This window comes from Schistosoma mansoni, chromosome 3 (genome assembly GCF_000237925.1).
Source record: "Schistosoma mansoni strain Puerto Rico chromosome 3, complete genome".
Taxonomy (NCBI): Eukaryota; Metazoa; Platyhelminthes; class Trematoda; order Strigeidida; family Schistosomatidae; genus Schistosoma; species Schistosoma mansoni.
Window position 1 is genome coordinate 24286991 of NC_031497.1, and position 27402 is coordinate 24314392.

Here is a 27402-nt window from a genome sequence, read left to right on the forward strand (position 1 = left end):
ACAATCATTGCCACGAAAACCCTTCTCAATGCCTTCTTGCGGTAGGGGTATTGTTTAAGAAATTGAAGGGACGAAAAGTGAATGTCTGGGTTGCATAATACGGAGGATATACCTAGGGAAAATGAAAAACCTTGATTCCAAACCAATGGTGTATCTGAGCTCCAAGATCCTAAGGAAATATCTGGCGTATGAACCAATTATTGAGTACCGGCTACCATGGAACTGCATCTTCTTACGTTGAACCACTGCCTTGTGCACTAGACCTTCAGGTCGAAGGCTACAGGTGTAGTTCCCTAAGAATACCACATTCTTCGGCTTGGGAACCCGGGCAGTATCACGGCCCTCACATAAATCGAGTGATTTATGTGGCGCATATCTATATGGTGCCTCCGTGTACAAATGTTTATGTGTTTAAATAAATAAATAAAATATATAGACTTCAGCAAGACATTTGATAAGGTGAGAAAAATAGACTACTCTTGAAGCTGGAAAATCCAGGCATTGTCGGACCTCTCTAAATATGGCTTAGGGATTTCTCAGTAGCTTGTACAGAGAAAGTAAGAACAAATTACCAGTGCTCCACCTGGAAACTAGTACTTTGTGGAGGACTACAAGGCTCTGTATAAGGTCAAAAAGCCGAATGCATGATTACTACATATAAAAGTTGAGTAAAGGCCATAGAATCCAGTTTTGCAGAAACTGAAAAAAACATTTTTGCCCAACACTAAATAATGAATGACGAAAACTATTGTTTTACATATGCATATATCCACTTAATCGACCGCTTTCAAAATGTAGCAGTTAAAAAACCCATTTTGTATGTGAGAGTGAAAGTAACCAAATCATTATTACGAACATCCATGATAATAAAAGTAAGTACATGTACTCACCCATTATTACAATTAAAATGATGGGTAAGTTTTACAAAACCCTACCAGTACTGTCTGACTTAAAAGAACGATAAATATTCAAAATAACTCACGACGTTGCACAAGTCTTCTGATGCTTCTAATTTGCAATTCATTAAAGACAACTTATCACTGACTATCTGCTGACTCCTCTCTGACTTGTTGTTATTGGAAAACTGTTCAGATGCACTTAATGAATGCAGATTCAAATACTTCTGTACAGTGCGTGATAAGGTGTTTCCAAAAGCCATTAGGTTCACATAAATAGCAATTCCAAGACTTTACACGTTAAGTCGTTACTCTATTAAATTTCCTCAACTTGTTCAATATCCACTATGTTCGACCAATATCCAATATCTCGATGAAGAGTGTGTATAAACCGTTTGATTCCTCTACTTACGCCTCTTTTTGTCATTTTACGGCTCCAAATCGTCCATAAGGAGCTTATATCTCTAATAGTCTCCGTTTAAATTGAAGGTAGTCTGTATGCATAGATAGCACTCAGAGCAGCATTTCACAGGAAATTAAAGAACCAGAAGCACGAGAAAGACAGAACACAATTCGAATGCACCCAATGGAAGTCAAAAGCACCATGGCTTGAGGGAAAATTCATAGTGCCATATATAAGTGGGGTTACAAATGCACTACAATAACAAGTAACTTACTTTTTGCCTGTCTTGATCTGAAAAGTCAGTTACACGTCCTTTTTACTTAATACAAACAGCTTAACCTTTCATTTCTATAAAAGGGAGTGATTCTAAAGGTCTTTGTTAGACTAGAGTATTTTGGGTACATTTGAGTGCACTTGATCAGAGTCATGAAAGCGATATAATCGATGGGCAGTCGAGCTACCCGAAATCCTCCGTATGTTGTATCTGGTGCTTAGATCGCCTTCTGTTCTTTGATCAACTAACCGGGTTGGTTCAAGCTCACTGAATGTAGCATCTTTGTAACGTTGATTTACGTTCATCTTCCATTATCATTACGTCTATTTGGAACACCTGTGAAATTATTTGACGTTTAATGACTTTTAGCAATTTTATAATATTTGTACAGATTTTCTGAATTTCAACAGTGAATTTTAGAAACGAACGGGGTACATGATATCCCCAAATGATATCTCTGACATTGGTGTGCTTCAGCTTTCGACGCTTTAAGCTTTAGTGTTATATTTGTATAATTATGGTCTCCTTAGTTATTAGTACTGCTCTAATAATAGACCTAATCCTAAAATTGTAGATTTGTCATGATGTGACTGCCTAAAATCTTACGTAGAAGTCACATCATTTTCCTCCTATCCTAATCATCACCAATATATGGTGGAGAACACATTTAGGATGGAGATAAAGCAACATATTTAATATGAATAAAAGAAATATGTCACACGAGAATGGCCATGCTTGCGAGGCTGAGATATGGCATCCGATTGGATCTTGAGTGAATATTCCCGCCTTCTCCATTGTTGACCTTTACTTCGTGTTAATTGTTGGATACGCATTTTCGTAGTTATCTCATGTTCAGCTTTTAGGTTATGTGGTCAGGATGAATATCACAACATACGCTTATCCATATACCTTCGAACCTGGAGTCAGTTGTAATTGAGTCAGATGTATTTGTGGGCTGACATGACTTGAAGTAACAGAATTCGCTATGATCCCATTAGGTTGCTGGAACTATTTCTGTGATATCACGTGGCAAATGTTTATGTTATAACATACAATAGCGCAAAGTAGAACAACGAGAACTTGTAGAGGATTAAAATTGTTGAGGGCTATCTTGAATTTGTTGAGTTTGTCAGTATCCTGAAAAGCCGTGTTAAACTTTTGTGACGTTGTCCGCCCCGTTGTCCAGTGTTTCTTAAGTTTTAATTTCATCTTGGCGAACAACAAGTGATGATCTGATGCTATATCAGCTTCTATCCTGGTTCTCACATCCTCCGCCGTCCTTCTGAACATTTTGTTGATGCAGATATAGTCGATTTGGTACTGTGTAGTGTGGTCCGGTGAAGTCCATGTGTTTTGTGGATGCATTTGTGTGGGAATATAGTGCTACTTATGACCAGTTTATTGAAGGCACATAGTTTTGCAAATCTCTCACCATTTTCGTTCTTTTCTCCCAGTCAGTCCAAATCGTCCAATGATGTCTTGATATCCAGTGTTGTCCATTCCAACCTTGGCATGCAAATCTCGCCTCAGAATGGTCAGGTCCTTTGTCGAGCACTTCTGGACGATTGACTGCAACCTATCGTAGAATTGATCTTTAATGTCTTCATCGTAATCGTTGATAGGAATACTGAAATCACTGTTTATAATTACATTATTGAAACATATAACCTTAGTTACAAATCCCTTCATCAATTTTTTGTCGTACCAAGATTCTTTCCAACAATCGTTGTAATACTCAGCTTTGAATATTACAATAAACAACGTTTCCAAATGGTTCCTGACATGTCCTTAGTTTTCGTAGAAAATCTGGGTTTCTTAATAACATCAGACAACATGAAATAGAATCGGAATTTGAGTTCATTCTGAAAACATATTGTGACGTCTAGAAAACTAAAGGTTCGCTTAGACATGTTACTTTTTATTCAGATACATGTTTATCATTAATCTTCAGCGTTCATGCTTCATACTTATTACACTTTCAGGTAATATACTCAACTTTATCCATACGATTGTAAGTTGCGAATAAAATCGGAGGTCGGGTATAAACAGAGTAATGTGATAAGTATTTCTCTATAGACCAACAACTAGCCTATATTTATCTGCTCGTCATTCTTTCGGTGACAACATTCAAATACATACGGCATATTCAGACAATGTTGATTCAAAGAAACATCATGTTGCAGGTAAATATGGAAGCGCAAGGTGCACTGAATAAAGGGTTCAATGTACATTGTTATCATATGGTTAGATTTCGTTTAAATCACGAACCGACCAAACTGGAATCGCCATTAGAAATATTGACGTACTAGACGGCAGTCTCATCCAAGTATGGGAACGCTTAGTAGGGGAATCCCAGGATCGTACACGGAGATTAAGTCAGGACTTTCGATTTTGAGGACAAACACCTAGCCTCTAGACTACTAAGTCAGCATCCAACGGTTTTAATTTCTAACTTCAATAAATACATGAAGTTTGGCGAACCCACTTCACTATCTCTAGTGGATTAGTGCCAAAGTCGATACAGCTCAATTTCACTAAACACATCTCATTGGAACTCTTGAAATTCCCTCTCAAAGATAATTTCTGGGTGGCGCATGACGATTTTCAGTATGAGGTTGTGGAGATTCATGTCATAAATACATGAATATCCCTTATCTCTTCTTGATAAGCAGGGAACTTCACGAACTCATTCCTACGAAGGCTTACTGTCACAACATCAGGTAAAAGATACGATGGCCAGGATCGTAATCGTTTGGAAAGTGAACCAGATATGAAACTGCTTTCCATCAATTATGTATCAATTGTAGTTGCATATTTCACTTTAAAACACTCGTCAATAACCATCACTTGGTCACACATAATATTGAGTATCATTTATCAACCAGTATTCCGTTCTTTCATTTTACCAATAGAAAACTTATCTCACTCTTCGATAAGATACTCTTCTATAACAGTAATTCAGTGAAACCAAGTGAATCACGAAGATTCTTTTCCGCCTTACCACATCAATCTCATATCTTGAAAAATATTTCCATCATTTTGATCTTCTTCTTAATTAACATGACTACACGCAGAAAATAGTAATCATCGTCGTATAAACAACACGATAATAATGATAGTAATAATGATAATAGTAAATAACGAGACAAGAAAACTTAACAAAAAAAAATAAACCAGCGAAAATAATAAAAAAGCAATAAACATACGCAACAGAAAAAGAAACATTCTATGCAAGGTACGAGAATTTTCACTCTCCTTCATTTATCTTTAACAGACACACATCGTCATTCGTAAAATTATGGAATGCTAGTTCATTTAGATATCAGTTGAGATTGTTAAGAAATGGAAATGATGGAATTACAAATAGTCCTCTTTACATCATGAGATTATTGTCTATCAATATTACTATTATGACTAACATGAAAGAATATTATCGTACAGTATAGTTTATTATTATTACGTAATAACGGTAATATGACAATAGAATTCATGGGAAAATATCAGCAGTTTGGAATTGTTTCCCTGTATTATTCTATTTTTGTTTCAACAAAAAAAAAGAACGGTTCAGGTGTACACATACATGGAAAACTCCGAGGATTGTGAAATGAAATTTAAAGGAATGGATATTATTATTATTTATCCAGAAAGACTATAGTAATGTAAAAAGGGGAAAAAAATAAACTGAAATATGAAAAAAGGGACAAAACTCAAATTGACAACAAATAACAAAATAGATGAGACTACAGAAAAATAAAAAATAGATTTTGTCATTATTGACAGAAAAAAGGCTGTGTTTTAGAAAAAGTAATAATAATAATATTATCATAAACTAGTGTTGAGATGTTGACATTAGTGAAGGATTAGATATGAAATAATTTTGACGGAGAAAAATGCTAATAAAAGCGGCTCGCTTAAGCTGTTTCATCGCAACAGCATGTTTTTGAGCTGTTGTTGTGTTCGACGACGATTCAAAAAAGAATATCTCACCAAAACATGGAGCTGTGAAAAGAAAGGAAACAAGGTGAGTAAATGGAACGTGTCAAACAGCAAGCAGAAGAAAATCAATCACAATGTTATCAAGGATCAAATTTCCTGAAAAAAATCAATGAAAGAACAGAAGTAACTGACTTACAGAGTGAAAATTCTAATCAAGCTACAAATTTCAGAGATATAGACGTGTTTCACTGATAAACTGAAATAGATTGATCACAGTGCTAACCCGTAACCTAACAACTCAAAGTCGAACGCCCTCACCATTGAGCCATCGCTTCATACCGTTGATGTAGTAATTTTGATGTTTGGAAGTTTATTTATTACAAGTTAGTAACGTTTGTAAAAAGAACAATAGAAAACAGTTGAGACGTCACTAATATTATCATATATCATTAACAGGTAGTAGCTACATCCCGAACTAACTGGCGATAAAAGACGATAATGGTAACAGGAAAAGAAAGATATTAGAAGTCACAAGGTCAATAGTATGTATATTCATATACAATGGGAGTTGAAATAAGATGTGATGGAGAACAAACAATCTTTGAATTGATTTATCTGTATAAAACTAAACTGAAATAAAACTCGGATTATTAATAAAGGTTCGAACTCACAAGATTCAAGATTTAATCACTACAAGTTCCAGGCACAATATGATATATTGTAAACGCCTAGATCTTGTTACAATGAGTTAAAATGTCGTTAAACAATAACTTGTCATCAATGTCAGTTATCATATGTATCAATTATCCAATAAGAGAAGTCACAATACAAAGCACAAAAATTAGAATTTCCTGGCAACAGTAACCGCGATTATACTGTGAAAATGAACTACAATGTAACAACCATTGATGATATAAACTATGATAAAAACTTTTTTTTTAAACTGTAAATCGCTAGTTTAAAATATCAACAAGAACAAGAAACAAAGAATAATGCTGTAATCACAATACAATCATATTATTTACTGACGCCATTTTATTAGGAAAATAACTAAGAAAGATAAGTATGAACAGTTTTTATAACTGAAAAGAGTGAATAGTTTATCAGCTGAACTCATAAGATTGATATAGTCAAGTGACAACAATACGCAAATCCGGATAATTGACACAAAAAGTTCACAATGAATAGATATCAAGAAAGAGAATAATGAATGAAAGAAGATGAACTATTTCATGTACGAGAATCGCTTATCTATGAAATATTTGACATAAAATGAATATTTTTTTTAGAATTCATTTGAAATGCAAACAAATGGAAGACCGTATTTCCATAAATTATTCACCAACCTATATAATTAGGACATAACTATCAGGTTTACTTATTACCCATCATCATTCACATAACGTATTATGAACGAAAAACTTGGGTCGAGTAAAACAATCTATTGCACCATGCAAAACTACACACTGTATTTGTAAAAATATGAAAACAACACATTAAATACACTATTTGCCCATTTTCCTTCAGTTATCTATAACAAACTTTATCGTCCTCCGATCCCTGATGTCATTTTGATTGCTTTCTGTCTTCCTTTCTATTTTTTTTCATTTTCCTCTTCTGTCCGTAAAAATTCTACTTTTAATCTCTGATACAAACTACTTATATCTATCAACATAAATAGTATAAACCATACAGACTGACACTTTGGTCAGGCAGTCACTATAATACAGGAAGCATTGGACAGCTATTTCATTTTGGTATCGAACTCTTCAACAGTATGCATTTTCGGATTTTGCAATGAACAATTAACCTTTCAACTATGGAACTGGTATAAAATTGTTTAATGCTTTCTGGTTTGAAATGATTATCTAATTAAAATTAATATATAATAATTTTTATGAACTTCCTATGGTAATAATAAGTCTTCACTTAACTTACCAAGTAGATCAATATCTGTACCATTCTGTTCTTTGAAAGTCAAACAACGTTGCATAAATGTAATTAAATAATAAAATAAATTCTGATTACAAATAGGAAGATGCTGTAAAGCCTGGATATTTAAAAGGAATGAAGAAAAATAATTTTTTTCACAAAAGTCACAACATATTGATGATAAGTAAATATCAAATAAGAAAATTCATTACGTATATATGAGATTAAAAAAAAGCAATAAACAACATCTGAATCATTCCCATATAAAGCGATTACCTGTATGTAGTATAGAATTCAGTTCACTTGTACAAGAAATAATAGACCAAGTTATATAACTGAATCTCGAATGTAAATATACAATGATATGAGGCGGTTGGTGAGGTATCAATGTGAAAGATTTTAATAAGTTTACAAGCTAAAGTAGACAGATCACTGGGTTGGAAATTGTAACAAAGTGTTAAATAAACTGAAACCTTCTTAAAAGTCAACAATGTTTGATCATTATTACAAATACAGTGAAATCGTGTAATTGAATAACAATGCCAAAGTGCTCATACAACATTATTTTGGCGGTATATTAAGTGTGACAGAGGAGAATACTGTTAATTTAACTAATTTACGAAATCATTAGCTTAAGATCAGATCTCAAGTCACAAATCAGTTGTAATCCTCACTAAGGTAGAAAGATTTTCTATTGACTGTTTAAAGTTAACCAACTGCAGGGAAACTTTAGGTTATGAATAGCGTGGCGGTTTGGTTAGTCACAATCAACGTGGCACCTGGAGCAAATGTGCTTGGATCCAAGTTGACAAAACATTTAAGCACTATATGAAGAAACTAACAAGATGAACAGTAGAGGAGCTAAAATGATTTCCCAATTACTCTGAAAAAATAACATACATTAAGGAAATGTTGCAAAAAAGGCCAATAAAAACGTTTGTATGAAAGAATATTAGAACTCAATATCAAGTGTTAGCTATATCGCCTAATGTCTTCAAAAAATGATCGTGGTTATTGTGAAGACCATAACTAACTAATGTACATCTATCTTTATGGTTCATAGCAGCACTCAGTAACTTCATGAGCTGAAGACTTGTTTTCGTTCAACTGGTTCTAGCTTTCTTCAGATTACCTTCTGCACTAGCAATCATCAACTATCCAGATAGGCAATGGTTATGTATACGTATTACAAGTAATAAACACTTGAATCGATCAAGATTAACTACTTTATCGATCGATTTATGCAACCTTGCCTAATAGCTTATTTCTAACACCGAAATCCCCCCCGACTGTTCCGCAATAAGTGTACAATGTTTCAAAGATGCTTACAATTAAGAATCTACAACCTAAGCATGTTTTCTATTTCACAGATTAAAATCATTGAAAATAAAAACAGCATGATTGTCATGTGATGTGTGTGTTCTGATTATTGATTACTCTTTCTATACAAAACATGACAAATTATGAGACAGCAACTAAACACAGAGAGAACGACAACAATCAAATTGAAAACAAAACAAAGCAAACATTTACCTGTACAGCAGATTCGAAATTTGCTAATGAATTAAAACATTTCTCATGAAATTCTTGTGGTATCACAGATTCCGGGAGTGTATTCAAAAACAATAATAAACACGATGTAATTGAATGTACAGAAATTGTTTCAGCTAAATAAGAGAGAAAAATAGTAGTAGAAAAAGGGGGGACGAGAAGAGTGAGAAAAACGTTAAACATAAACACACAAATGAGCTATCATTAAGAAAAATACATAGTTGGATAAATGAAAGTGAATTACTATGAAGCTAACCGTCACAATTCAGGAAGCATGCGTTTCACCAACATCTATCTCTGCTTATAATGCTTGGAATTTAACATCAATGTGAAGAGTCAAACAATCAATACAAATGTATGAGAAAATAGACTGATATTAAATTAGTTCTATAGATTAATACTTACGAAAAGGACAATTAGCTGGAGTTGTATCCAATATATCACGTATAATACCAATGTCAGAAGATGGACCCATTTGACGAAATAGATCAGGCTTTAAAAGAAATTAAATTTATTATACATTATTGTAGTTGTTAAAAGTGGAAGAAGGAAACAAAATTAAACTATAGTGTTTAAGGAGCATACATACATTGAATTAGATAGAAATCACATTTGATATTTGACTACAAATTGTAATTTACACTGAAAGCTATTTAAAGAATAAACTTTATTAGCATAATCACTTATTCTGTTATTGTAAAAAAGAAGAAATAACTTCTAGAAATATTTTCCAAGGCTTTATTCCCTTATCACAAACTGAGAAACAATCTGAACAGGGTTTAGATAAGCCCATTTCAACAAACTACTGTAAGCGCTCCAAGTCAGAAGATTTTTAATAATAAACATTGATAAGTCTAGAAGAACTCGAACACACCGAGAAAAGAAATGATATAAATAAATATACTAGGGATACGTGTTTATCAATCAGCAATAAAAACTTTCGTACGAACTGAATTATTGGTAAGAGCAAACTATAACTGCGACTTTCAATAATTCTAAGAGTGACGTTAAGAAAAATTAGTGAATGGACAAACAATCATAATGCAGCAGCTTCCTTAGAAAGCTATCTAAAACATAAAAGAATGCCAAAACCACAGATGATTAAAAGTACTGACATGATTAATCAATCTAAGAACTTATAAACCTTAAAACTCCTAAATTCCAACTCATAACTGAAGTTATCAGAACAAAGGTGATGAAAATGACCTTTACAATACGAAAATCTAGAAAAATTAATGTGAATAAACAGTTTCCATAAATTTGTCGGGATTTTCCATAGGTATATTTGCAGTGTGCTCGTAGTAAGTACTGTATAGAAATTTATCTAGATGACTGTATTATGAAGCGTAAAATAATATCGTCCATCGGTTCTCTAGTCTCTCATTTCCTAACCACAATCTGATAAAATACTGTTTCACAAAAGACCGATCTCCTACAGGTCCTGCATTGTTGAATCATCCTTTAAACCTGTCAAAAATGCGAAATCTAGTTAATATTATTTGTATAAGCAACAGATTTATTTGCAACTGTGTTTGCCAAACCGCGCTAAAACCTAAAAATGTCAACTCTACGCTGATTGGTTCGCTGAAGGTCGACAGTATGGTAATGGGTTTACCAGTTGCATACTGAGAACGAAACAAATGTTCAATTCGCTAAATATGTTTTTAGTGATCTTTTTTATGGATATTAGCTCGCGTTAAATCTTTTGTTTCTTTTTTGGATTATGTTCTTATACATACCTCTGTTATATATTCATTTATATGATTTACAAGACGAAAGATTTCTTTCGGAACATGGAATGGTTTCCGATCAACTAAACTGCATAATTTTGTTTTAAAATAGTCACTATTTTCTGAACGAGCCAACTTTATCTAAAAATTAAAAAAAAACAAAAAAAGGAAGAATTAAACGAACATATTCAAAAGGAAATTGATTAGATGATGAGTACAGTAAAATAAATGAAATCAAGCATAACCTGGAAATAACTCAATAATAACATTTTAAGTTGTGAAGTTGAAAACAAAGTGATATGGGTTCAAATTCAACAGGAAGCGTGAATTCTTTCAAAATAATAACAATCCCCATCGAGTACGTAAAAATAGGATTGCTTGTCAATTATATTCAGCGACTTAACATTAAAAAAAACACCTTTTGGACATCTACATTTAGAAAATAAACAGTATGAGAACAATAAGATCACCATCAGGAACTACAGTTATACAGTTCAAAATCATGATCACTTTTTTGTTACAATAAATAAATTACTCAAAGTTCAATAAATCTATAGTTCTAAATAGAAACAAAAAATATTAGAAATGATAATAAGAAAAAGTCAAACATGAACAATAAAAGAAATTCTATACGTTAAAAGGAATCAATGAGTTTCATTCAACACGTAAAAGTACATTCAATATAAAATAGAAATTAAATTCACTCAGTATTGTTTGTTTGAATCTTCCTATTGATGTGTTAGGACTGCAACTGGTCAGTTTGATCAAAGGTAATAGACATCTTGATAAATTAACCCCGTCGCCAGTTGTTGTATCTAGAGCTTTGATTCTTAATATGCCGCGAACTACTAGACTGCTTGAACGATAGAACCCGCAACGTCGCAAAAGAGAGAAGACAAAGACTAGTAAGTAGGAAGTTTATTCCTCAAATCAGTGTCAAAATATAGTACAGAAATCTCGTGTATTTATAGTTTTTTGGCTGAATGTAAATCATCATTTCGGTCAACCGATAGGCACATAGGGGTCATGCTAATCCATCCAATGGGGAAGCTACACGTCGACATTCTAGAACATTCCCCTAGCAGTGATTGTATGGAATGTCTGTGGCTCTTCCTGGGCGTCTTAGGGCTTCCTAGAGTCTACCGACGAGCCGTCCTTACAATACCCACAACTCAAAATTCCATTTCATTGTTCAAAATTTTTGTTTTTCATCTATAAATTCACTTACCACGGGGGTTGACAATAGACACTTGTAGCTAACTTTGAACCCCCATTCTAAGTGTGTGTGACGATTAATAATACTAAACAATCGCTCAAACTGAAATAGTTTAGAGTAGGGTTTGTACCTAAAACTTGGTGTCTAAAAGTTGAATATGCCTTTAACAAATTGACCACTATCCTCCTCACAAACACACCCGAGAAAAAGATGTACGAAACATTAAAAGAAAATGTGCATTTCTAAGATTAAAAAAATACAAGAAACAATTTTTTGTTTACCTGCTCGTGTAATTCATTAATTGAAAGTTTATTTACAGGTTCTGATTCTAAACTTAATAATAGAATTAATGGTAAACCAAAACTTGTTGGAATAAACTGAGCATTAATTGAAATAAAATAATCTTTCCCATCTTCTAATTGTAATACAACAATTGTAGATAATTGAATAGTACCACTATTCAATGCATACACTTCTTTATAATTAACAAATATTTGAAATTCTAATTTGATAGAATTGCCTACAAGAAATGAAAAAACGTAAAGAAACGATCCACAAATAAAATGAACGTCAGTAATTAATTTTTAAAAAAAGAATCAGCACGAGGATTTGTGAAGATTGTAATATTTAAACGGTTGGATCTAGGAGCCGATCTAAGCTAGACCACCTCTGAGAACTTGGAAGCAGTGGACGACTGAAGGTCCTGGGTCCGAGACCCGCAGGCAGGATCGTGGATGCACATTGCTGATAAGCCCCATACTAGGACGAAACGGTCATTTAGTGGTTCCATATTTGTAAGGATGGTCTACCTTATTTTTTCCAATTATTTGAACACATAAATATTGGTACAAAGGGGCACCCAATACATATGAGCCACACAAGTCATTACCAGTCCTACCTCGACTTTCAACATTAAACTTTCTCTTTCGGCTTCCTCCTCAAGTGTCACCACGATCAACGATTCTAGTGTGCGAAACATTGTCCCAGGTCTACTGAAACCTCACTCCAAACTACACATTGGAGCCTTCAACGTACGTACCCTATGTCAAGTCGGCCAACAGGCCTCCTTGGCTAAAACTCTAGAATCTCGTACCATTGATGTATCCTGTGTCTCCGAAATACGCATACAGGATCCTAGTGTGGTCATTCACTTGACGTGACCTCGCCGAAAAGAGGTGCCGACAAGAAACACCCTCTGTGTATCTGGAACTTTCGGAAATGAACTTCCGTCGTAGCCGGTGACCAACGATTGGTTCATACGCCATTTGTTCCTTCAGGATCCTGGAGCCCATTTACATACCAACTAGTGAACTTTGTTTCATAGTTTGTAAAAGAAATTTTAAAAAATCAACTAACACTTGAATACAAATGATGATTGCTGAAAAATATGTCACGTGACGAAATTTTTAAGCTATTTTAAAATAATCGATTTGATACTTCATTTTTCACTTATTTTCAGGAACTCTGTTTATCAAATTCATAACCGTGCACTTGGCTTTGAGTATAGGGATTAATGATAATACTTGGTTGGATAAATGGAAATAAGTGGATTGGGTTTTGAGCCAGCAACTTAATGAAAGTCAAAGGCCTTGATCAGAGAATCAATCACCACTTCACGAAAATAAGTAACAAGGTAGGAGTTTATATACTATCACAATAAACCAGTGAAGCGTGGAGCTTGAACTATGGTTTGCATGGAAAAAGATCCATGAAACAATGAGACATGTTAAGATGCCTTCATAAGTCATGGTAAGATAATAAAATCCATTAAATAGGCCGCTAGTAAAATATACAAGCAAAAAAGTCGATCCAGATTAATACAAAATTATACCAATGATAAGCATACTTCGAAGTAAATAAACTACAGAGTTGGGTTGATGATTATAATTTGAAAAATACTACTCAATGACCTCAAGAACAGAAAAACAGGCAGACAATAGACCAATCACTGAGTAGTAACAGTATCATTTTTGTTTAGTTCAGTAGTATTGATTGAAATCTGTTGATCAAATTGCGATTTAGCCAGTAGTCTAACTGGCTCAACATCATGAACAGTATGTCGAGATGTTAGATGGTTGGAGGTAATCTGCAGAATATCCTGTTTAATCTACGTTTTGTATCGATTGTTAGACATCAGTGATATGTATGTACCTGTAGTCATGATGGATATGGTGTTTCCCGTGAGTTTTCTGCCGACTAACAACAGGCGGACACCAACCAAACCATAATAAGCGAACTCAATCTTAACTATCACGGGAGAATGCAAAATATACTTTTGTAGAAATGGTTTGAGTCGTGCTATCCAACGCGTTCACTAGTTACACGTCTGTATTCTGAGCTCTGAGGGATAAAGATTATGTTCGACGGCTATTGATACTACTACTATTGCTCAACAGCCACACAAATCGAATTAGACGACGAAGTTTAGAATATTATCAAAACAAAACCTCCTACAATACCACTACCCAATACAGAGTGTGTTCCGGATAAGGCAACGATGGAGTATCGACCACCCCGATGAATAGTGGTTGGTCAAGTCACACTAACTACCACATCGAGATTTCTTCACCTTTTTTCAGCTTAGATGGAGCTAATTCGACAAATATTGGATGATAACTAAGTGTTAAATTTCATTCAAGCAACCAATGAATCCATTTTTACATGTTACCAAATTAATTGTTTAGTCGGACTTTCATATTTCCAATCAGGAATTGAAAACCAATCAAAAATTGATTAGTCATATTTCACTACATACAGTAAACTTGATCGTTTTTGCAAATTAACTCAATTATTCTTAATGGCAGAGATTAGCAGAGACCGAAAGCAGTAAGCTCTGGCAGATGGCCAGTGTACTAGTAGCTTTACAAATATTTTATTCTACTACTTTGATAATTTACTTTAATATTCTTTTCATTTTTATTTTCAAATCAAGTAAATACTTATTGATATATTTCGTCTTTGGATTTTTTTTCAGTTTTCATACAAAATGCAATATGTATATATTTGTTAAATTCTATTTATACTCTATTGTGAATGATAAGTTTTTGAGTCCAATACCTTAATTATACATAACATAAATAAAAATGAATATCCGATTACAACAATCACACAGTACTAAGTTAATAAATTACAATTTTCAAACTACGTATTCTTGATATACTATAAAAGTTTACAGCTAAATCCCAACTGAAGGGCTTGCATATCCTGACGATTCCATCAGGCAACATTGGCTAAGACATTCATTTCTGAAAGTCCCATCACATCAGTCAGATTAGTTAGAGAGAGGCAGGACTAAAGGCAGCAACCTCACAATCCACAAGGCGAATTCGTACAAGTACAAGGGTAAGACCAACATCTGTAGCGATGCTACTTTAGCATAACGGAAAGAGGGAAATGAAAATGCCAACTAAAAAAATGCAATACCTTATTTCGACACACTGATATCCATCACCGATATTAAAACCTTGAAAGAACAGAACACTTCTAAAACTACTCACAGAGGGCCCGTATGTGATAACCCTCAAGGAGTTGTTCCTTGAGCACTGCGCTCAAGCTTCTAATTCATCAAGGCCACTCCCAACCTAGTTTTTCTAACGGGCACTACAGGAAGAAGTACCTTTCACACATTAGTAACTGGGAAGTGACAACTACTCACAAATTCCTAACAATAATGGAGATCACCTCGTTCTTCTTAATGATAAAGAAAGCATGACCACTGTAAAAATAGTTATATATCACACTCTTAAGTAATGTTGTTAGCAGATATTAAAACTTCATAGTGATAATAAACATATTTAAAAAATCCTTTTACAAAATCAGTTGTTGTCTATACTATAATGATACCGAAAAATTATCCTCCTTTCATTTGTTCATGTAAACACATACCCTGTTTCACAGTATCACATGATGGGTTAACTGTAAGCCATAGTGGGAATGATCCAACACCTTCACGTAAGAATTTAAATTGAAAATCATTCAGGCCAATATTAGTTAAAGTTAATGATTGACTGCATAATTCGTGAAAATGTACACAACCGAAATCTAATTCTTGTCTATCCAACTCAGCTTGTGGAAGTGATAAATTTGTGGTTAAATCTATACTGAGTAGAACGGATTCATAAGCACGTTGAAATGCTGAACGTATTATACGGCGCAGCTAGATCGAAGAAAGCAGAACATACGAATGAATATATATATATATATATATATATATATATATAATTCGACAACAATAGGTATTCGTCAAAGATTTATCATAACTGAGATACTACTAAAAACCAGGAAAGCTAGACCCCTGTTTCATCCCATTACGGGATACTTCAAAATTATACACCCACGATCCCTCAAGAAATCGTATCTAATACTTTTAGATCCTGCTATGAACATTTAATTACTGAAACCATTTAACTACAATCCAATAGCACAATCCCAACCTTGATCAGTTTGCGTTATGGCGCGATGATCATCCAGGCCTACTAGTGTGAGAACTGTTTAATTTCTGACATTCATTTAATTGAAAGGCATAGAGCAATATGGCTTAATTTTTAGTTAAATGACTGGAAGAATGATATGAAAAGATCAAACAATTGATAGTCCATTTTATTCTAGATTCAACTACCTGACTGCAGTTAACAACTTTTTTGTTAGTAGCTCACTTGTTTGGAATTTATAAAAAAAAAAACAGAAACATACTGTATTTACTTCACATCTCGACTGTCATATTTCCCACTTTGTTATCCTGGAAGTTTTTCAAACACATCAAATAAAAGTAAAAGACTCTACCTGACATTACCAACTTTTGAAAATTGGTAACCGTGTAAAACAACGGTATGAGCCATAATCATCAGCTAATTGCTGATATTTGATAGACGATTTATACAATAACTTTTAAAAAAATGCATTAATGACAGATGACACCCTAATGTTGACATTATTAAATCAAATCCTTACTATTAAGAGGAAAACATGAGGTATTGAAAAAAGTACGAGAGATAAAGGTGTGGGAAAAAAGTGTCCTGAACACCGAAATAAACCACTTGAAAACGGTTTGTCCAATCTTTATTTTAGGTACACAACAGATATTGGATAATAAGTACGTGGAAAAAGCAAAAACTTCATGATACCCCCGGGGCAATATCGTTTGATTCATATCATGCTGCAAGGTCAGACTGACCACATGTTATCAAGAAGACAGATGATAAATAGGAAATTCACGTATAGACAGGTTATTAAGAATAAGTGAACTACTCATATTGCTTAGATCACCTCACAGTCCGAACTAATTGAGTATTATACATGAATACGTGATTTACATAAAAGTGAAGTTGAACTTTGAAAATTAAGAGTTCCTATACACTCTTAGTTCTCATATTCACCGTAGCTAATTGATCAAATGATAAAAGTGTACTAAAATTGAATCGGATAACAGCACGAAACAACACATTCAATATATTAAAAGGAAAATTGCAAGTTACGGTACAAAAAATATTTGAAAATTAAACTGAAAAAAGTCAAAATAAAAGCAGGTGAGTAACTGAATCTCCTAGAAAATAAACTAGACATTAACACCCTTCGATGCAGGCTTAGTGAACTAGAAGTTAACCGTTCGCGTGGGAAACCGAAGGTCCTAGGTTCAATAAGTTCATAAGTCATTTTCTCTCTCAGGATTCTGGAACTCATCTTGTGCACCATCGTTCCGAAATCAGGGTTCTCCAACTCCCCCTAGGTAGATCCATTGCATCCACCACCCCGGTTGAAGAACCAGACATCCGCTTTATGTCCTAATCAGTGCGTAAGAATTTGTTGGAAGCGGCTGTATACGTGTGGCCATATGAGAGTATTTCGAGAGGCAGAGCGGGTTCTCTCCAAACTAAGTTGTATCAGAGGATTTGGGGGCATTGTAATTTATAATTTCTCAAACTCATTTCGACCTACAAACTAATTCAAGTGGTTATTATTATTCATGTCCTACACATTATTTTAAAATATCTATCCCCCGATTGAACTGTTCATAATTTCAGATCATTAAGTTGACCTAATAGTCAAAGAAGCTGATATGAATTTACAGAAAATATTTTAAATTCATATGTGTTTTAATCTAGTGAAAATTTACCAATTAAGAGAAGCCATATCAAAAATTAATGGTTGAAATGTCATATATTTGCACATTAATGAATCCAATAGGTAGGTCCTGGGTTCGAATCTCACGAGGCGGGATCGTGGATGCGCACTGCTGAGGAGTCCTACAACAGGACGAAACGGCCATCCAGTGCTTCCAGGTTTTACCATGATGGTTTAGCTTCAATTTACTCATGATCTCAACTATATAGAATCCAATAATTATCGAATTCATATTATCCTGGATCACTGAATTATAAGTTTATAGAAATATCTATATATGTATATAAAAACGACTCACATCAACTGAAAAGTACGCAGAAACCGGTTTGTGATCACTGCAAACAAATTCTGGATGTGAACGATAAATAATTGGTTTACAACCGTCACCTGACCATATGATACGATCACAATAGGATGGAACACGATTTTTATCACTATTTGAAAAGTGATTTATATTTTTTAAAAACGAAGTTTATTAAGCACTTATTTCAGTAAATAAGATGAATAATTTCAATACATGATAGTGTAACATAAACTATAATATACAATTTGTATTAATCAGAATGAATAAAAACCAGGATTTCTGAAGAGAACAATATTTTTGTAGGTGTAACAGATTGATACATGATTAAAGGTGATCTATTTGTCAACATGAATAAACGTTAAACTAAACTGACTCAGAAAGAAGATAATAAACGATCTTAAGGAGAAATGTAAACACAAGTGAAATATTCTTTATCGATGAGAGGATACTACTACTACTACTACTACTACTACTAATCACTGTCACTATATATGATGATAATATTATTAGTTAATAGTTGTCTTTAAATCATTCAGTTTCCAGATAAAAGTATGTGATGTAGAGAAACCACATGGTGTTAACTCTTTCAACTTATTAAGAAATTTAACTGAGTTGACTTATTGACTAAAATCTCGAATAAAAGTAGAAACGAATACAGCAATTTAGGGTAAAGTCAATCAAGTGTATCAGAAAATTGCTGTGATAAATGTACTGATCTCTTTTTTCCTACAATTACATATATACAGTCGTGATATTAGATTGTCTGGCTTCAACAATTCCAGACAACATTATGGACTGTTATTGCTTAGACAAATATTTAAATTAGAAAGCGATCAAAAAATGTTTGTCTTAGTATAGGACTCCTTAGCGGTACGCACCGACGACCCTATAGAGTATCGAGTCTAGGACTTTAAGATATCACAACAAACCATTTATCTTGAAATCAATGCCCAACTTCAATGACCTGGTGGTAGGCAACCACCTTACAATGCCATTGATAGGTAACTAAATCCCTCACAAATGACAAGGCGTCCACCCTGGTTACAACGCTTATCTAACTATTACTATTCTCCATGATATTGACTATGAAGTGCACAACCTCATAAATTAATAAAATTAGGACCAATCGAAAGTGTACAGTTATAGTTATGCTGTATAATCTAATGGAGTATTTTACGATAAGACTGATATCGTGAGTAACCCTTAAATCACCCAGAACATTTTTGTCGAATTCTCAATGACGATTTCCAAATACAATTCATACTTCTATTCGATAGTATATAAAACAATTGGTTAATTAACTGGCCTGTCTATATGATTCCAATCTACCAAAAAGAAACATGAGTTCACGTATTAGAGGCGTCATCAATAAACCAAGTTGTATGCCGTCTCCTTCCCTTCAATTCTCGTCCAATTAATTTTTCCTATTCCTTTTATCGTGGTAAGGTTTAGTTAGAAGATTTTCATTGTAATACACTGTTATAAACAGAAGTACTACTCGATTGTAGCTATTGCACTGACATGATGGTCAGGCTTGTATAACATGATAATCTAATGTGAAAACATCACCTGAAAACACTCATCTCTGAAATTCTTATCATATCAGTTAAATTGGTTCAAAAACGGTAAGACTAAAAGTGGTAAACTCACGATCCACAAGACAAGTTCTTTCTGATAACAGTATAAATTTATTTATTTGAACACATAAATATTGGTACAAAGGGGCACCAGATACATATGCGTCACACAATTGTGTGAGGGCTACGATACTGCACGGGTGCCAAAACTAAAGCACGTGGTTTTCTTAGGGAGCCACACCCCGAGCCTTCGACCTAAAGGTCTGATCCACAAGACAGTGGAGCATCGTGAGAAGATGCAGTCCCATGGTAGCCGGTGACCAACGATTGATTCATACGCCATTTGTTTCCTCAAGGTACTGAAACCCGTGTGAACCATTGGTTTGGAATGAGGGTTTTCCAACTCCCCTAAGTGGACTCACTGTGTCTACCTTCCCGGTTAACGCGCCAGGCATTCGCTGTCCGTCCTCTCAATTTTGTAAACAACAGCTCCGCCACGAGAAGGCAGTGAGTAGGACTTACCTGGCAGTGGCTATATACGCGTGGTTGTGTGAGAGCATTTCGAGAGAAGGAGGGACCTCCTCACTCTCAGCCGTATCAGGGCATTTGAAAGCACAGCAGTTAGGATTCCTGGCTCTCACAGTACAAATTACAAAGGCATGACTGCAGTAAGATGTTCCCATCGGAAGGGAGAGGACTGAGAAAGCCGACCACGAAAATGAAACAAATTATCTTAATCCACTGATATATATATTACGCCTCCTCCCCCTCGTGGAGGAACATAGGCCGCTCACCAGCATTCTTCATCCAACTCTGTCCTGAGCCTTCCTTTCCAGTTAACATTCATCCTTTTCATATCTGCTTCTATTTCCCGGCGTAATGTGTTCTTTGGCCTTCTTCTTTTCCGCTTCCCTTCCGGATTGCAAGTTAGGGCTTGCTTCGTGATGCAGTTTGGTGATTTCCTTAATGTATGTCCTATCCATTTCCAACGCCTTTACCTAATTTCCTCTTCACCTGGAAGCTGGTTTCTCCTCTCCCATAAAACGCTGTTGCTGATAGTATCCGGCCAGTGAATGTTGAGTATTTTGCGTAGACAACTGTTTATAAATACTTGTACCTGCTGACGATGGATTTATTAGTTCCCCACGTTTCAGCTCCGTACAGTAGGACTGTCTTGACGTTCGTATTGCAGATTCTCACTTTGAAATTAGTTGAAAGTTGTTTTGAGTTCCATATGTTCTTCAATTGTAGAAATGCGGTCCTTGATATATATATATATTGCAACACTATTCAAGCCCTTTAATAAGGATTCATTTCATGTCACTTAAAGTCAATATTTTCAAAAAGAATTTCAAAAACGATCTAATCAGAGGGAACATTACAAAAGAATAATGAATTATTAAATAAAGAACAAAACTTACCTGGAATCATAAACATTGGAATTCATATCGAATTTGTAAGTTGGAGCGAAATTGATAATAGGTTCGTGAAAACCATCAAATAAATTACGATTTTCCATAAGTTTTAATAACTAATTCAACAAGTGTATAAAAGAGAAAAACAACAAGTCGTTGTGATATACATTTAGGATACTTTGACCACCATATACAGAATATAGTTTATATTAATTATGAAGAGAAACTTGACAAATAATACTTTAAAAATGTTTTGATTGTCCGGTTGTTGATATTCAAGACAGAATGTCTGGTAGATCTCTCTGTTAGTTGAAATCGCTATTGAATGGAACAGGACATAAATGTTGATTTATGGGTTATCTGAATACATATATGATGAATGATCTCGACATAGATGATACTGGGATTCGGCCTGACAACTTCATCTCTCTGTGCTAATGGGGTATGATAACTTGAACCGATGTACATACATACCAGGTTCAATGTTGTGACTGACTGATCGTTGATATTCCTCAGATTTGATAACATGTAATAAGATTGACTGACTACACCTTTTCACTAAAGCTAATTTGATTAGATCTTCATTTAAACAACAACAAAAAATTAATGCCACTCTCTTAAGGTGTTTTCAATGATAGTTCACAGTCACCTAGAATGACTTTAACACCACTTAGTTTGCACTTGTGGGAACAGCGTGGACTAATAATTTGCTAAGGGAACCTCAAGTTATTCACTTTACTGTTAAAAAAATATCGGTATTTTTTCTGTAAAGATAACGACCATAACTTTTTTTTTCTAATTCATTTTTCCGCATTGACCTTTGATGTTATACTGGGTCGGTAACTGTCACTTTTGGATTGTTAACTTGTTTGTGTTTCACGGTCACTGTTAGTTGTTGTGTTTATAAACGAAGTAGTCCCATCACAAATTCGACTTTATTAAACATCGATCTATTTTTGAGTACTATGTTCCATTGGGTTGAGGATGGCAGTCAAAGTGTTGTGTGTTAGTCGTCTGGTATACTGAAATCATATAAATACAGTTTTGTGTTACAAGAATATTCTCACCGTTCGTGATTAGGAATCATCGCACGCTAACAACAATCTTTTCATGTGCAAAAATCCTAGGGTTTTCCGAATCAGTTTCTATGTGGTAACCAGAGTATCATTTAATGACAGTTCATCACATGTCCTAGTTAATTCAATTGATGAAGATTCATAGCTCAGTCAATGATTGCTAAATAAACTCTGCTTAAAATCCGATAACTAAAATTAGCAACTTTGAGAAACAGAGTTTATCACTTCTGTCCGCATACTTAATGAAAAGGTAACATATGAAATCAATAACCACAAAATATTAAAAAGTAGTGCTGAGAAAATAAACGATCATTAACTCTAAACTAACTTCATCATATTTGAGTAAGGAAGAGAAATCTTTTTCGAAAATAGATTTACGAACACTAGGTGAATCCAGGCCACTAATACGATAATTTAAATCACCAAATACAAAAATAATGCTAGATGATGAATGTAAGAAAATATAAAGTTGTAAATACAAATAACAACCAAAATAATATATAAATAAAAAATTAGGAAAATAATTTATCATTCACCTTTAACAATTGGGACAACCATGAAGTATAAATTTGTATACTTTGTATACAACCGCACTGTGTGTGGGGGCGGTACCAGTGATATTAGCCTGTTTCCTAAACTGGCGGGTCTCGTACTTGTGACTTTGTTGTTAGAAGTTGGATGCTTAAATTATTAAGCTGTCGCTTAAACTCTAACAAAGATACACATCCAGATATGGACACAAATGTAATCTATGCAGACAAAAGGTATTTACTGATTATTAGCAGTTCAAGTTATCACAAACACCAATTTATCTTGAAGTTTGTTGCTTATACCTAGAATTCCATTAAAGTAGATATTACTTTGCCCAAATAACTTCTTATCTTCACTCTATGAAATATGTGTTAGTTAGAACTGACATAGCAATTAACTCCGCGTAATTTAATCAAGTTTAAATGTAATCGGATTAAAAAGAATAAAGACAAATTCCTTTTTCGACTATATCATTTTTCGAAGTTGCACAATTGTATTTCTAGGGAATTTCGCCATAGATTACTAAGTATAGAGAAAGTAATCTATAAATATTACGATTGTACAGTTTCAGAAAAAGATTTCGTAGAAAAGAAAATTGTCTTCATTGAGAACTGACTTCACTTTTTTTAATAAATCAATGGGCTATTCTTTCGTTATTGGATTAATTATATTGATAAGCTAGTAAATTTGTATAAATTGAATACTGTAAAGGATAATACACATATTAGTAGTCGGTTTTCGTTAAAAATAGTGTTAAAGTGGGATTCAGTCAATTATTTACAGTGTTTTATGGTAGCAGCGTTGAGTTCTCTGGGGTAGATGATTTAATTGTAGAGCTTTCATATTATTGTTCTAGATAGCATCTTTAACACCTTCATGTTTAAAATGTTACTACCATATAGTACATTTATACTCAGGAAATGTACGACTAGAATCGAAAAACGAGAAATCTAAAACACCACAGACTATATAGAATAAGTGGATTGTGGTGAGCAGAGGAAACAAAGATGAGGATATTGTCCTGTTTGTAACTTAACAGCTGCATATGCCTCTATCCTAGTGTTGGCGATCACACCCGCGACTCAAACTTAGTACCTTTCATTCTAAACGCAAAACGCAATATCTACTGAACTATTGAGTTCAGATAACTTACTCGCTTATAAAATGAGTATGATGATAATATCATTATTAGAAAGTGATGGAATTATTTCGTCATTAATAATCTCGACTGAGTTTTAGTCAGCCTTTGTTGAGATACACGGAGTGTTGTGACGGGTAGTGTTCAAAATCTAATACTGATACACGGAGTGCTACGCGCTACCCACCCAACTGACCATTTGAGCGAAAATACAAGAGTGAGAAAACGCATTGTGACATCGAATAAAATGCACAAATACTTATTCATATATATATACCACTAATCTTTAGGAAATTGATCCATTTATTAGCTAATTAAATGCACTTGTACTTTAGGTCACTTCTGATTGCCATTGACTGGCCTTTTCATTAGGCTACCTCTGATTGGCTCTCCAAATCATGGATCCTGTGTGGATTGCCTCAATAAAACTATTTTGTCAAAAATTTTATATAGAATAGGTGTATCGTCGCTAGTAATGGACGATTTATAACATAAGTCAAATGTCAATATCTACTTTTTAAAAATTCCAAAGAAAAATGCATACAAATGAAGTAATGAAAACTTACTCATGATCTGAAATAAATGCTTTTTCAGATGATTGTATGGAATTTTTTGAATTCATTGGAAATTCAAATAACATTTTACGTGTTATTTCTCTAAAGTCTTGATTACGACGATCAAGATTCGCTTCACCTGCAGCCAAATGACAATTAACAAAACATAAAGAAGAATTAAATATGGTCAATCGAATGCCAACACCACCTTTATTACCCTGAAATTAAAAAAAGAAGGAAGGATATGGACTTGAAGTTATTAGTAAGTTATAATCAACATAGAGCCTATAGGACACATCTTATCATATCACCAGTAGCAAAACAAAATGGAAATAACTAAGTAAGTAATAAAAGTGACCGATATAATTTAATAGAAATACTGATAAGAAAGACTAAGCATTGAGAATATTTCATGTAATTAGTTCCCTTTATGACGTTAAATAAAGCCAGAACAAATATTGATGCAGAATAATATGAATTCATCACATTTCGTGGTTTCTCGTCAGCTGCTTACAACCAACTATGTATTAGAATTTTAGCATTGAGAGAATAAATAGTGTGGAACAATTGACATAAGTGAATGTAAAGGATTAGAATGACAAAAGGTTATCAATCATATATATATATATATATATATATATATATATATATATATGCAATAAAGGTCCGAGGTTATAAGGTGTTAGAATCAAGGAAACATAAAGGGTGGGTGGTGTAATAATTGAGTGAAGTTCAGATACAGATAAGATAAATTGTGTGGTCATTTTAGAAATAATAAAGGGTTCATAGAATTAACAACAAATAGGATGGGTTGCGTAATAATTGAATAGAATTTGAAAAGTTCACATAAGTTAAGAGAAACAAGTGAGCGGAAATGTGTGAGTGAAAGGGTGGTTTAAGAATTGGGTAGTAGAAGAGGAATATAATACAAAACTAAATATTAACCAAAATAATACCAATGACCAAAAACAAACACATACAAAATAATTGTATTACCAGGGTAGTAATAAGTTTATTAATGTCTCTTTTTGAATACATAGAATGTTTCAAAGAGACAAAGCGGAAAGGTGTGAGTATGAAGGAATATTGAGACTTAAGATTCAGTAATAGGAAAAATGCACCTGAGCTATCGTAGTTAATTCCGAGACATGTCACTCAAGATTCAGTCACACTTCGTATCACTACACAATACTGATCGACCACCATTTTAGCAATTACAAATTATGTTCATGCAATGCATAATTCATAAAACTCGCCACATCCAGATTGATGAACTAATAAATGAAAAAGAACTAACTAACTATTCCATATGAATTAACCAGATCGTCTGTAGACAAGCGGTATAATGGTCAGCAAAATATTACCTAAGTTATTGGACCACGAGTTGTGATATTCAAAAACTTTACGGTGTTTTCCAGTAAATTTTTTTTTGCCAATGTAAAAAAGAAAAGAAGTCATTCATCAACAATCCCAATTACAATTTCAAGTGATCAGAAGATTACGCAGTGAAAAAATGACCTAATTAATCAATGGTATTAATAACCAATTCTAGTCACATTGAAAAAGCACTAACCATCACATTGAAAACACCTGTAGGTACAACTTGACAAGAGATTTCTTCACGACGTAAATGAGCAGATAAACGCGCTGATATGTAAACAACCATTATGATTCCTGCTAGGCGAACACGTTCCACTCGTAAATAACCACCGCCTGTATGATGAGACCATTGAGCAGCGTATGATTTTACAGAACCTGTTCTATGGGCCCAAACAGAATGTGATGAAGGTCGTTTGAGTAAACCACCTAAAGCTTCTTCTAATTGTTGAATCCATCGTTCTTCCGGACCAGTAGAACTAGTTTTATTTAGAGTAATTACACTGAAACTTAAATCCATTTCTTGAAACCTATGATAAAATGAATGAATGAATGACAGAATAGCAAAAGACAATAAATATGAGAAACTAAGACCGAAAACATCGGAAAATGGAAAAATTCTAAAGATAGAAAATAGACTTCCCTTTTTATTTAGAAGAAAATACCTTAATTCAATACGTTTGAAACACCAAGACACTATAGATTATTGAATTAAGATTTAAAAACATTTATTTACAAAATGCGGATTTGTGGAGATTGTAGTGGAATTCACGAGTCGTCCTAAGCTAGACCACCACTGAAAACCTAGAAGCACTGGACGGATCGATTGGAGTTCGATATTAACACCACTAGATGCCGGCTCCGTGGTCTAGAGGTTCAGCGTTCGCACGCAAGACCGAAGGTCCTGAGTTTGGTTCCTATACGCAGGGTCGTGGATGCACACTGCTGAATAGTCCCATACTAGGACGAAACGGCCGTCCAGTGGTTCCAGGTTTTCAGTGGTGGTTTGGCTTAGATCGACTCGTGAATTCAACTATTAGTTAAAGGTTAATTACAAGATTGGTTGAACAAAAAAAACAATTTAAGAGAAACAAATTTTCAATTCAATTTATCTTGATTAAACGAGCTAACAACGGTATTCTGATTTAATAATGCAGTTAAAATATTTTACGACCAAACATAAAATTCTTAGATAAACGTAAAAATAATGTCAACCGATTCGAGTACAGACTGATAGATGATTTTCGGAGTTGAATCAATTAACCAAATTGTATAAAATGATGACATTTAAATAAAACTACCTAAGAAAATGTTGAACTAAAAGTAATTATATAATGTATTTGAACAATATATATCAATTCTACAGTAAACA

General features: G+C 33.9%; 3 protein-coding genes across 3 annotated transcripts in view; 1 reads left to right on the plus strand and 2 right to left on the minus strand.

The window, feature by feature from the left end:
- Smp_156740 (putative ocrl type II inositol 5-phosphatase) overlaps positions 1-1159 on the minus strand; it is a gene marked incomplete at both ends in the record, with an annotated part of 29000 nt that extends 27841 nt beyond the window's left edge. The window contains one exon of the mRNA XM_018799741.1: positions 983-1159. Within this exon, the coding sequence (XP_018651500.1) occupies positions 983-1159 (177 nt within the window). The remainder of the gene's footprint in view (positions 1-982) is intronic.
- Positions 1-27402, plus strand: part of Smp_132560 (hypothetical protein) — a gene marked incomplete at both ends in the record, with an annotated part of 198872 nt that overhangs the window by 151322 nt on the left and 20148 nt on the right. The gene's annotated exons all lie outside the window — the stretch shown is intronic.
- Smp_064190 (putative ocrl type II inositol 5-phosphatase) lies at positions 4737-26478 on the minus strand. Its single transcript, XM_018799743.1, has 12 exons — positions 26227-26478; positions 24666-24871; positions 22759-22870; positions 21361-21470; positions 18357-18492; positions 15824-16094; positions 12220-12458; positions 10732-10863; positions 9398-9485; positions 8975-9108; positions 7448-7559; positions 4737-5572 (listed from the first exon to the last, which is right to left on the minus strand). The coding sequence occupies exons 1-12, from the start codon at positions 26317-26319 to the stop codon at positions 5403-5405; spliced, it is 1803 nt and encodes a 600-aa protein (XP_018651501.1). The 5' UTR covers positions 26320-26478; the 3' UTR covers positions 4737-5402.